This window comes from Balaenoptera borealis, assembly GCF_965194805.1.
Source record: "Balaenoptera borealis genome assembly, chromosome: 19".
In the NCBI taxonomy this organism is placed as follows: domain Eukaryota; kingdom Metazoa; phylum Chordata; class Mammalia; order Artiodactyla; family Balaenopteridae; genus Balaenoptera; species Balaenoptera borealis.
The window spans coordinates 3,501,301-3,514,627 of NC_138878.1; the positions used below are offsets into that span (position 1 = coordinate 3,501,301).

Below are 13,327 nucleotides of genomic sequence, written 5' to 3' on the forward strand. Positions count from 1 at the left end.
GCAGGCCAAGTGGCTAGAATGATCTGATGGACCAAACTTGAGAGGTTTAGCAGGCAACTGTGAACTTCCGACCGACACTCTGGGTATCTCTCGTTCTCTTGGCTGCTTCTGGGTAAGGCCCTAAAGGGTTGCTTATCAGCAAGAGGAAAGTCGGGGGAAAATGAGTTCTGTTATCGAGTGTGTGAGTGAAGCTGAAGACACGATGCCAGGGGGAAAAGTGGGGCCTGTGACGTGGTTCTTGATGGACTGAGGGGAAGACAGTTCTAGGCAGCAGTGGCTCAGGTAACGGTATTGGCTTTTTTCCCTAGGAGGAAAAGTTTCAGCGCTAGCATGGCTCAGTCCCTTACAGAAAGTACATTACCTCGGGCGGGGGTTGGGGGGGGGGGGGAGGGCGGGCGGCGGGAAATGATCCTCTAGGCCTGTAATGAGTAGGTTCAGTAACCAGCTGGTTTCCAGTGGTAGCGCCGTCAGTCAAAAGCAGTCACATGCCATCTCGAGGGTTATGAAGGGTGTACGTGCGTGATCAACTGGGCCTAAAGAATATCTGCTGGTGTTTTTACCCTTCAGTGTTTAAAATACAAACTTACTTCAAGTTACTCGAGCACTATTCCTCTGTCCCAGATGGGTACCCAGCTGTCCCTCTCACAAGCAGCTATTGTTTAAGCACCGAAGGGCCGCACATGGAGGGATGAGGACCCAGAAGACCTGGTCTCCATCACTTAAGAGATGACAGGACTTGTCTTTTCATCTCTCTCTTTCGCAGAATCCTTCAGATTTAATCTGGGGAATCTTGTAGAATGAAACCACACGTTACTGTGGCGGTTCAGGAGTCCTGTTTATGTCAGATCTCACCGTGAATCCCCTTCTCTTAAAACCTGGCTGAGGCACAGATGAATCTGTCTTCACACTTTACCTGTAAAGCTGTGTAATCGTTGAGCACTTATTTTTATTTTTTGGCCTTATTATAACATAGAAAAGATTATTCTCTTAAGATGATTTAGTAAGATTTTATTTTTTGGATGTTGTCAGAAATTACAGCAATATATTCATAAATACCTAATTACTACATTCAACAAATAATATTACAATACAGTTAATTCAAACAAGTACACTTAGAACAGGTTTAATTTCACAGCATCTAAATTGCCCCCCAGAGTGACCGAGGCACCGTTCCTCCTCCCTCCATGTACTGGTTGACTGTTCTAGCAGTTAAGCACAGGTACATACAAAGTAACACGACTGATTAGCGTGGTCTTCCTCGGGTCAAGGCAGAGTTAAGGAGTTAAGGTTAAGCGCTGCATCAGAAAGTTGGGGACAGGCTACTGCAAGTAGTAAAGTCGATAGTGTGGTTACTTGGGAGAGGACAGGGCTGCTGCGAAGTGGCTAATCCACGCTGTACGATGAACAGCATCGCGGTGCTGACCATCTCCATCTGGTGGCAGGTCCCTGGAACTTGCTACACTTTAAGCCGTGGCCCAGAGGGAAAGGCGGGTATGCAATCTAATTTTGGAGATGTGACAGCATTGTGAGCTACTTGACGAAACATCATCCCACATACAAACTTAAGATTTCCTGTTAGAATACTTTAATGCTTCGCTACTTTGCTGAAGGTGTGGGCTCCTTTTAATATTCTTTGAGTTTCCCTGAGGGTGTATAATCTATTAGCATGTTAATGCCAATTAAGTGTTTTGTTTCCTTTAGAATATAGACTAGCTTTTGAAGAGCGTATCTTGGTCACTTATCTGAGATAATGGATTAAGATTATGATATTTCATGTCAGTTTGGCTTGTTTCTACCTGTGGCGCCAAGTTTGGGGGAAAGCTCTGGGTTGCTAATGATGTGATTAAATGCAGAACCACACGACTCACTTTTGGAAGGGATCCCGCACAGGTTTAGCGAAACCCCCTTCAGAGGGCAGACGGCAGCCGTCTCTCCCAGGTGCCATGGGAAGACACAGGTCGTGAAGGACTGTTCACAAAAATACTGACACGGAAGTTCCATGATCAGTTCTAGAGCAAATGTGGTGTACTTCTGAACTTTGTCTTTCAAACTCAATGTAAAACAGCCGAACAAAAAGCTTCAGGGATTCCATATTTCTCTGTTTCTCTGTCAGTTTTTAAGCCCAAACTGAAAAGAGGCTCTGCTGCTACCATGCTCTTTCAGAATAAGTGTTTTCAGATTATAAAACTAATTATTGAATGGAACCAAAAAACCCCCAAGATTGGGTACTGTGTCTCTGGTGCACTTTCGTTACCTTTTTCTTAGTTTATTCATGTTGCCTTACGGGTTTGTAGTTATATTCTGATTGATTGTCCTATTACTTCTTGAGCCTTAGAATATTCAGAGACCCTCACAGGTAGGTGGGAGTATGGGGAAGCAGAGTGATGGAGCAGCTCAGAGGCGGGGCAGGGGGAAGGCAGTTAGTTCTAGCTCAGTGACACAGCCGCACCCCCTGGGCAGGCATCCCTTTAACCTCATGCCGCGTCCTCCTCCCCAAAAGCAACGAAACACCAGCAGACACAGGCGCTCCCCTCAGGTGGTAACAGGATGGGGCTGTGCAAGTTATCAGATCTACTTTTCCCTTTGCTTTTTGGCCAGGACCCTTACCAGAGCCGAGGAGCAAAGGCATCCAGACATTTTCTACTACGGAGGAAGGAGGACTGGGGGGAAGTGTTAAGATGTAACCCTTAGGCCTTCAGAGACAGCAAGCAGATTTTAGGTAGAGAAATTCAGTGACGTTTTGCCCTGATCGTTGGCAGTGGGGCTCCCTCTCAACACCTGTCGCCACCTGTGGCACATGGCGCTCTCTGTGGCTTTGCAGGGGAGGAGGCCCCCAGAAGAGCCCTTAGTTCTCGTCAAGTCGTTTCTGTAGAGAGAAAAGCACTTGCTGACTGCTGATAATACTGGCGGCACTTTTTGTCTGAGTGAGTTTGCTAATAACGAAGATTCTTGGCAGACATACAAAGCAAACTGTGTGGGAACAGATAAAGTGACACAATGCCATCTGCCAGCAAGCTGTTCCGCGCAGCTAAGGTCTGGGGCCGAGGGCGTGGCCACTGATCACAGTGAGTAGCCTTCCTGAAGGTCAGCCAGCCCTTCCCCGGGCCCAGGGCGTGATGCTCGGGTCCCCTCCCCTCCCCTCCCCCGGGCAGACCAGCCACTGGCTGCTTTGGCCTCTGGTTCAGGCCCATTTGGGCAAGAGATGCCTTACTGATCTAGTTTTCACACTGCCTGAACCCGCAATAACTGGGGCAAGAAGGGAGGGCTCCTCCCATGCTTCGCAATGAAACGATCATCCCCGTTCCTAGCCGCTCCTGTGGTTGGCACAGTCAGTCAGTCCAAGAAGAGAAATTCTGCGCAGACATTGTTCACCCTACTTTCAGGCTGGTACAAAGCTTTGCATCTAAATAAATAAACCCTATACAGTTTCTACTTTGCACCTGCGCAGACTGCTGTAAAGACACCTCAGCATCCTGTCCCAGCAGCCGCTCCCTTCCTCAAAGGCTCTTTTAACGAAGCCCGTGTGCGCCTGCGCGCGTGAAGGTGCACACACAGCGTCCACCTGGCGGCCACTGGAGCCCGCCCCTCCTCGCTTCGTAGCATGGGTTGTGGTGAACTGGCTGCTGTCCGGAGCAGGGGAGGGGCGCAGGAGGAGGTAAGATGTAACCATGGCTTTCTACATCACTCTGGTGCAACTCAAAAATGAAGTGATCGCATAGGCGCCAGTGGTAAGCTCTTTTACTTTTCTTCTTCTTTAATTTTTTTAAAAACACTTCAATATCTTAATGTCCTGACCAGCAGCAGTACAAACACTAAAAGCAAGGTTTTTTTTTTTTGCCCAGAAAAACAAAACAAAAAACAAACGAAACCCCCAAACAGGAAAACAAACAACAAAAATCCCTCCAAACCACATATTAAAAATGGCAGGCTTTTTTATAACAATAATTAAAGTAATAAAAACATACAAAACTTTGTTTTTTTAATATATATACACAGTACAAGGCTGAAGCACCTTTGACTTTCCTCTCAAAAATTTACGTTTGTATGAAAACACTCCTACCGCAGTAACAATCTGGTGGGTGTGAATAAATGTGTACATAGAGCTCTGTACATTTTCCCCCATGAAGTAATAAAAAGGTACCTTCAGTTTGTTGATTCGCTTTATCTTTAGGTAAGATAAGAGCTTTTCTGGGGAAAAGCCTTTGGGTGAGGCTTCAGTACTGTTGCTTTGTGTGCTCGTAGGACCTGTTGCTTTGAAGAAAATTTTGCAGAAAAGTAACTGAAACAAATAAGCCCTTTACTTAAAAATGCACCCCACCTTCCTTCCACTGAAGTAGGTCTCAGCCCCGGGGAGGACCGAGACCGGCCACCACCCCCTGCAGCCAGAGCAAGCTGGGTTCTCGAGGCCTAGCAACATGGCAACACAAGACACAATACCAACGGTCCATCCAATCTTACACACCCAGGGGCCAGAAATGATTGATTGAATTCTAGTGTTGGTAATGGAGCCTTTCATCTTCAGATTAAAAAATCATGACGTGGGGAAAGAATAAAACTGCCTTTAAAAAGAAAAAACTGGGTGTTCTACAGGGGTTGCTCGCTGAATTACAAAGGCGATTCAATTGCATTGAAGTCAAGGTGAGTTCGTTCTTTTTTCTGGAGCCTGGAATCCTTTGCTTCATGCATGGCACATTCTCATTTTTTTAAGCTTCAAACCTCCCAGTGAAAAATATTAAATATTCAAGGTAATAAAATAGATAATATTTCTATACTATAGGTTCGGCCTAGTGCAAGGGAAACCGTCACCTAGGATATCCCTTAAAGTAACCTCTAGGCCAATGCATCGCAGGCAACGCAAGGCACTTCCGTAAGTGATCCAGTTCTGCCTGGAGTCGCTCCCTTTCTGAAACAATCTTCTGTTTCTGGCTCCTCAACTCCTGGAGAGAGAGAGAGAAATTCACGTAAAACACTCATCTCACGCGGTAAGGAAACGTGTGTGCGGGACGCCTGAATGCGCCGCAGGCCAACCTGCAGCACTTAGAACCAGTTCTAACTATCCCCGTGGTTTCGGATTCTTACGGTACCTGCTCGCTCCCATAGGAACGGTGTCCGGTGCTGTCTCAGCTTCAACCCTGAGATCTGAAAAATTAGCCCTGCCGCTGTAAAACTTTTGCTGCTTCAGGAGCGGCCAAGATGTGTAAGACCCAATCGGAGACAAGCCCCCATCCCGCGGGCGGGAGGAAGCACAGCTGCAGGGCTGAGCCTGGCGGCGGGGGTCTGACTCGCCTCAAGAGCTTTCCTCCCTCCATCCTCCTGAGCAAATCACAGGAGGGGGGAGACTGCCACAGGCAATAAATAATTCCCCCGAAGGCACATATACACAGCATGGTCACCCTTCCAGGATCAACAGTCTGCAAATGAATGACGCTTCCTTCCTTAGTAAATCTTTGGTATTCAACTGACTCCTGAATTTCCCCCCTGAGACTGTTTTGATCTCTCAAGGGCAAAATTTCCCTTCAAAACTTGTCTGTATGGGTGTTCTCTTGAACCCAGACTCGAAAGGCTGAACAAAAATAAGCATTATGTGTTTAAGAAAAACCCCCAGGAGCCAGTTTTCATTCCTTGCCCCCACGTGTGGTGCCCTGGGACTCACCGCCATGCTGTGGGAGAGCTGCTCGGCCGTGAGACTGAGGCTGTAGTGCTGGGCCTCCAGCCGCCTGCGCTGCGTCTGTAACACCTGCCGCTCTAGATTTTGCTCTGAAAAGAAAGACAAGCGATGTTGAAACATTTCCTGTATGCAGGGGCCACAGGCCTGGCGAGTGTTCCCCTCTCTCTAGAGCAGCCAGCAAAGTCCTCTCCTTTGGACCACACTGCTCCCAGCCCTCTCCATCATGCTGGTAAGTACGTAAGTATCACTAAAGTAAATCCAACCCAGTGGAATGAGGACCAAGGATCTAGCATCGAAAGGCAATTTTAAGGGATACAGGTTAGGAAGTAATTAAGGATAAATGATGGGCCTTAAAATGCATTTTTCAAAAAGAAAGATAAAAAGATAAGGGTTAGGTATGAAAACATTTAAGCTGTTAAAAATTTTAACGAGTAAAATAAAATCTCTGCCTTTCCAAAAGATACTGAGCCTGGTTTTAACAGGAGAGTGACTTCATTAACAGGAGAGTGACTTCAAACCTTCAAGAATAAACCCCTGCTTTAACAGTCTCTTCAATAAGTGGTGCTGGGAAAAGTGGGACAGCTACATGTAAAAGAATGAAATTTAGAACACTCCCTAACACAAAAATAAACTCAAAATGGATTAAGACCTAAATGTAAGACCAGATACTATAACACTCTTAGAGGAAAACATAGGCACAACACTCTCTGACATAAACTGCAGCAAGATCTTTTTTGATCCACCTCCTAGAGTAACGAAAATAAAAATAAACAAATGGGACTGAATTAAACTTAAAGGCTTTGCACAGCAGTGGAAACCATAAACAAAATGACAAGACAACACACAGAATGGGAGAATATATTTGCAATAATGAGACCCACAAGGGATTAGTCTCCAAAATATACAAACAGCTCCTGCAGCTCAATATCAAAAAAAACGACCCAATCAAAAAAAAGGGCAGAAGATATAAATAGACGTTTCTCCAGAGAAGACACAGAGATGGGCAAAAAGCACATGAAAAGATGCTCAACATCACTAATTATTAGAGAAATGCAAATCAAAACTACAATGAGGTACCACCTCACGCTGCTCAGAATGGCCATCATCAAAAAATCTACAAACAATAAATGCTGGAGAGGGTGTGGAGAAAAGGGAACCCTCCTGTATAAGTTGGTGCAGCCATGATGGACAAGAGTACGGAGGTTCCTGAGAAAACAAAAGAATTACCATAAGATCCAGCAATCCCACTCCTGGGCATATATCTGGAAAAAACCATGATTCGAAAGGATACGTGCACCCCAATGTTCATTGCAGCACTGCTTACAATAGTCAGGACATGGAAGCAACCCAAATGTCCACTGACAGAGGAATGGATAAAGATGGAATATTACTCAGCCATAAAGAGGAACGAAATAATGCCATTTGTAGCAACATGGATAGAGCTGGAGATTGTCATACTGAGCGAAGTCAGACAGAAAAAGACAAATATATGATATCACCTGTATGTGGAATCTAAAGAAATGGTACAAATGAACTTATTTACAACACAGAAATAAAGTCACAGATGTAGAAAACAAACTTATGGCTACTGGGGGGAAAGTGGGGAGAGGGATAAATCGGGGAGACTGGGATTGACATGTACACACTACTGTATGTAAAATATGTAACTAATAAGGACCTACTGTATAGCACAGGTAACTCAGTACTCTGTAATGGCCTATATGAGAAAAGAATCTAAAAGTAGATATATATATATACATAACTGAATCACTGTGCTGTACACGTGAAACTAACACATTTGTAAATCAACCCTACTCCAATTAAAAAAAAAGAATAAATCCCTCCTTTATACGAAGTGTTTCAGAGAGTGGAAACCAGGGAAGGCTACCTGACTGATTTTATAGAAGCCAGAACAATCATGATAGCAGGATAAAGTACAATAAAATCAATCTAATACCACTTAAGAACATAAATTAAAAATCTGAGAAGTACTAACAAATCAAATTCAGCAAGGAGTAAGCAACATCAGAAAACATCAATAGGTGAAAAACAAGGTTGTCATCTCAGTAAATCTAGAAAATACATTAGTTGACTTTCAACAACCGCACACCAGAAAACTCAGCAGCAACTTACTGGAGCGCTTGTAAAGTTTCACAGAAAAGAGCCCCACAGGTGTCCCTGTTCAACAGCCTACAAATGATCCTAGGCGATACAGCATGACAAGAGAAAGGAAATGTATACAAATTCAAAAGGAAAGAACGAAAGTTTTTATTGGCAGGCCTGATCATCTATGATCATCTAAGGAATAAGGGATGACAAAAACTAAAACATCCCCAGTAACAACAACTAAGTGATACCTAAAACTAGATCTAATAAAAGGAAAGTCAACGGCTCACGGAACAAAAATGATTTAACAATTTAAACGCCATATTCATAGGTGGAATAACATCACCATCAAAGATGTCCATTTTCCCCAAATCTATAAATTCAGTGTACCTGAAAATCTAACAGGAGTTTTTTGGGTGGAACAAAAAAGGCAATCCTAGAATTCACCAGGAAAGCCAAGGGCCAAGAACAGCTGAGCTGTCAGAAAAGTCAGGGTGAGTTACTCCAGACAATGGGGAGCTGCAAAGCTACGGCAGTGACACAGGGACAGGCCAGGAGAGCACCTAGAGACAGGCCTGGGCACGTGGGGAGTACACTGCCTGCCAGGAGCACAGCCCATGGGGAAGAGGGTACCCCATAAACCTCCAGGATAATTGGTTGTCTGGGCGGGAAAGAAGGAGTTACACTTCTACCTTACTCCATCCACAGAAATGAATTCTATGCATAAGAAAAGCAGAACTTGAAGACTTAGAAGGAAATGCATTTGTTATCGTGTCCTTGGGGTAGGGAAGGAATTCCAACAAGGCACCAAAAAATAAACCCAGAAAAGATGGATACATTTCACTCTGTTAAAATAAAAAGGAATGCTATTAACACATATCCTTCTGGATATATATGTACTTAATGAATTCAAAATGAGGGTTCCATTTGAAGGAGAAAAGGAAGCAAAATGTAGGAGTTGATACTATACATAAAATAGGGTAAACAAGATCCTACTGTATAGCACAGGGAACTATATTCAATATTCTGTGATAAACCATAATGGAAAAGAACTGAATGCATAACTGAATCACTTTGCTACACACCTGAAAATAACAACACTGTAGATCAACTATACACGTCAATAGAAAGTAAAACAAAATGTAGGAGTTGACACTGGTTGTGGCTATGTGGGCATTCCTTTTGATTGTACTTGGCGCGTTTTAAAATGCTTACTTTAAAATATTTGAAATGATGATATTAAGACTCCTGTATGATATGGTAATAAACAGAATTTGGGAGTGGCAGTGGCCTGGGCTTTGACATGCTGGTGGCCAACAAGGGTTCGCCTCCTGTACAAAGCTCTGGTCCAGGAGGACCACAGAGCATGTGGGGGACACCGCCACGTCGCCGAGACACTGCACACGTGAGCAGCCTGGCCACGTGGGGCTTGGCTAAGTGAAGCAACTTTGCACCTTCCAGGACCCTTGTACGTAGCCACAAGTGTCAGGACTGATAGAACGTTTAGAAGTGCAATGGAAGACAGCAGAGGGCGAGCAGGCCCAGGTTTGCGCTGTCAGGCTGAGTGGGGACAGGCGCCTGGTGCTTAAACTCCTCCAGTGAGGAGGGCCTCAGGTTTGTCGGTGAGGAACTGCCCCTGTAAGCCAGCCCGGGCACCCACAGAAGCCCGAGGAACGGTTCTGGAAATAGGCGAAACGGCTGACGGAGACGTACCTTCCGGTGTTTCCGCCTAGTTGTGGCCCAGGGACCCCGAGAACCCCGAGTGCTAGTGCCGTGACTTAGAAACAGTCCCCAGCCTGGCGACAAAATGTGGCGCCGACTGGCCTATTAAGCGTTCCTTCCCTGTCTTTCCCGGGCCCTCGCCTGGGCCTGCCTCCCGCTCCCCTGCATACCTTCCACGTGTTCCTGGTAAGCTTCAAAAATGGCCTCGATCCCATGCCACTTGCGCCTGGGGGGGTCCTCGTCGTCCTCCTCTCCGTCCTCCTCCTCCTCCTCCTCCGAGTCCGGGTCCATCTCCTGCGCCAGGGGGCCCTTCCTCCCGGCGGGGGGCTCCTGCTGCCCGTCGCGCTGGGGCAGAGGCAGCCGGCTGGAGGGCCGCAGCTCGGGGAGGTTGTAGTGGACGGAGGCGTCGACGCTGTGGTGCTCTGCAGACAGCACAGCTGCGCTTCCTGGGGAGGAGAAGACGGCTCGTCACAGGGCCTGCGGGGACCTGTGCTGGAGGCAGGCGACAGAGTCGGCGTGACTGAGGTCTCCCCGCGGACAAGACGAAGCATGGTGAGGCCTGTGCCCTTCGGAGACCAAAGACGGCACCATCAGGAGGGCTGAAAAGAGCCATAAAGACGGCAGCAGGCAGAGCAACTAAGCCCGTGCGCCACAACTACTGAGCCTGCGCCCTACAGCCCACAAGCCACAACTACTGAGCCCGCACGCCTAGAGCCCATGCTGAGCAACAAGAGAAGCCACTGCAATGAGAAGCCCATGCACTGCAATGAAGAGTAGCCCCCGCTTGCCGCAACTAAAGAACCCGCACGCAGCAACGAAGACCCACTGCAGCCATAAATAAGACAGCAGCAGGCCTGGAGTCAATTAATCGCACCACGTGTACGAGCTCAGCTGTGTTAGGCCCTGAGCTTCGACATCGTGTTCTGTGAAACTGTGGGTTTGAGCCTGGTCTACAGTGGGCCCTCAGTAAGTATCAGCCCCCGCTCCTCAGGAAATGCAGGCGCTCCAGTCCCTGAACACACCCCGTGCCCTGCCAGCTACCAGGAGGCCGCTAACTGGCGGGGGCCTGTGTAGACAAGGTCCGCTCTGCCTTGTGGCCCTGCTGCTGGTGGTCTAACAGGTGCAAGCTGCCTCCCCGCGTGGACAGCAGCCTCGGGCAGTCAGTGGATTCACAACAAACTTCCAATAAAGTGCTCCTACTGCCTTGGAGAGTTTTTTTTTTTAAGATCACTGCAAAAACCACTGCCCTTTGCTTTTTGAGTATCATTTCATCTCTGCTGACAGCATTAATTTACCTGAAGGATACTGACGTCAGACCTGTATGTCTAAAAGTGCTACTTACCTAGTCAGCTTTTCTAGGTTGCAGTAATAAAATTTCTTTTACAGGTTTTGGCATGATAACCACATTACTTTCTTCTGGCTACTGGAGTATACAGAAATTTATTTTACACTCAGTGGTGATTTAATCACTGAGACTTCTTTTCTAATCAACTTGAACCTTTGATTCAGTGGCAGTGAAATGTACTGACCCCTGTTCTCTGACCTGCAGTGATTCCTACCAAAATGTCCAAGGGGCATGAATCTGGGGGCTCACACGTGGGGCTGGAGCAACCAGTATGTCACACAAAGTGCTCGCTGGGTCTAGTTATCACAGGACAGGGAGGTTTCCAGGTGAGTCTGTAGGGGAAGCTGGGAGATCATTCAGCTGTAGAAGGCATGGATCCTGTTTTTGCTGAAAAGGCTCCTCGAAGGGCCTTATTAAATTCAGATGGCCTCTCTTGCTAAGCTTCCTTGATGTGTGGTCCGCGGACCAGCAGCACCCGGGCACCCGCTCCAAGTGGTGCCCCACACTGGACCTGCAGAGGCAGAACCTGCCTCTATGGCCAGGCGCCTCACGCACCCTGAGCGGCGCTCCACAACAAAGCCAGGCGGCCTCGTTACCTCTGTGCTTCTGCAGGGCTTTCTGGGTGGACTGCAGGACGGACTCGTGGAACTGATGCGCGAACTCTTCCGCCACGAAGGGCTCCCACGGCTTGCTCTTCCCGTTGATGCCGTGGGACAGCGGCACGGGGATGTCCTTGGGCGCAGGGCCCCGGATGTAGTGGAGCATGCTCAGGCTCTTCTTGCCCCCAGCGGTCTCGCTCGGCCTGGCTTTCTCACCGCTGGCGGGCGCTGGCTCCTGGACTCGCTCCTGGGGCCGGAGCTGTTCCAGTCTCCCAGGCTCCGTGGCCTTCTGGACGTCAGACAAGGAAGCAGTGATGCCCACAGGCTTCTCCGTATCCAGAGAGGCTTGCTGCGTGGCTGGTTCTTTTAGAGACAGAAAGTGAGGAACGTGTTAAGACCTGCAGTGTGAACGGGCCAACCCTGATGTCTAGAGCTTCCACTAAATGAAGACCTAGGACAAAGGACCCGGACTCCGGAGCCATTTGATTAAAGGTCAGTGTGCACTGTGTGGTCTGAGACGAGGTGTGTTTCGCAGCAAGGCCACCCTTGAAAGGTGCCCCAGGAGGGCATCTGAGAAGAAGCAGCAGCAGCATGTGAAGGAAGGAAGAAGCAAGTCGCTTCCGGTCATCCAAAAGGCAGGAAGTTACGTAGCCCGACCCGACCAGAAAGATCCAATTAAGAGCTGAGAACAGCGCCGGACCAACAAGATTTCCTGCTCCGTCAGCAGGACAGTGCAGGAGAGTCAGAGCCACAAAAGAGAGAGACAGAAGGTGTGAAAGCAGGTACTGGAGGGGCCTGCAAGACAAAGACACCGGGAAGAGAGCGAAGGGTGGGTGGACAGGAGCACAGAGCCCAAGCAGCAGGTGCTGAGACCCGGGCCACCGCTGGGCGCACGGATCGTGGCCAGAGCCACGCTGACCACCGGGCACGGTCTGCCGCAGCCGGGACCCTCCCCCTGAACCCTCTGAGCCCCGACTGCCAAGGCTCGCGCTCCGGCCGAGGAGATCGTTCCCACGCGCAGGAAGCTTGAGAGAGAGATGGAGAGAAAGAAGCACACGCTGTGTCCAGGAGGAAGACGACCTGGGCTGGTGGCCTCCGACCCTGGGCAGCCCCCGGGACAGTCCCGGGCGGTGGCGGGTGGGGCTGGCCTTACCGCTCAGGGACCCAGCAGGACTGTCCCTCGGAGAGTTCCTGAGCGGGTCTGCCGCCGCGGCCGACAGCGCCTTCTGCTTCACGGCCTGGAGCAGCGCAACAAGTCTCTCTTTGTCTATGAGAAAAGCAGCCCGAGATTAACAAGAGGATCGTGTTGTTCCTGGGAGGGAAGGGGAGCAAGAGTCCAGCCCAGGCCGCGACCGGCAGGCGCGAGTCCTTTAGAACGAGAAACACAAAGCCATGGGGACAGGCTGGGTTTAGAGGAAGAAACTGCACTTTGCACGAGCCCAGATTCCTCTCAGCTTTTACTACATAACATTTCAAGTGTGTTCGAGAACAGCTGTGTGTGTGCAGTGAATAACTGGTACCTGCGAGCTTCTGGGGATGAATTCTTATTTAAAAGAGAAAAAAGGGGCTTCCCTGGTGGCGCCGTGGTTGAGAATCTGCCTGCCAATGCAGGGGACACGGGTTCGAGCCCTGGTCTGGGAAGATCCCACATGCCTCGGAGCAACTAGGCCCATGAGCCACAACTACTGAGCCTGCGCGTCTGGAGCCTGTGCTCCGCAACAAGAGAGGCCGTGATAGTGAGAGGCCTGCGCACCATGACGAAGAGCGGCCCCCGCTCGCCACAACTAGAGAAAGCCCTCGCACAGAAACAAAGACTCAACATAGCCAAAAATAAACAAATAAATTTTAAAAGAGAAAAAAGTTGGCCCCGGCAGAGGAAGCAAGCCT

General features: G+C 48.5%; 1 protein-coding gene across 12 annotated transcripts in view; it reads right to left on the reverse strand.

Moving 5' to 3' along the window:
* Positions 1 to 993: 993 nt before the first annotated feature.
* GSE1 (Gse1 coiled-coil protein) overlaps positions 994 to 13,327 on the reverse strand; it is a 421,270-nt gene continuing 408,936 nt past the window's right edge. For 10 of the 12 annotated variants that reach the window (XM_082366844.1, XM_082366846.1, XM_082366840.1 and 7 more), the window contains 5 exons: positions 12,594 to 12,707; positions 11,438 to 11,803; positions 9,667 to 9,942; positions 5,654 to 5,757; positions 994 to 4,937 (listed from right to left, as the gene is read on the reverse strand). In XM_082366844.1, coding sequence (XP_082222970.1) covers positions 4,803 to 4,937; positions 5,654 to 5,757; positions 9,667 to 9,942; positions 11,438 to 11,803; positions 12,594 to 12,707 — 995 coding nt within the window. In that variant the 3' untranslated portion in view covers positions 994 to 4,802. The remainder of the gene's footprint in view (positions 4,938 to 5,653; positions 5,758 to 9,666; positions 9,943 to 11,437; positions 11,804 to 12,593; positions 12,708 to 13,327) is intronic. The other 2 variants (XR_014237434.1, XM_082366845.1) reach the window with 2 other exon arrangements.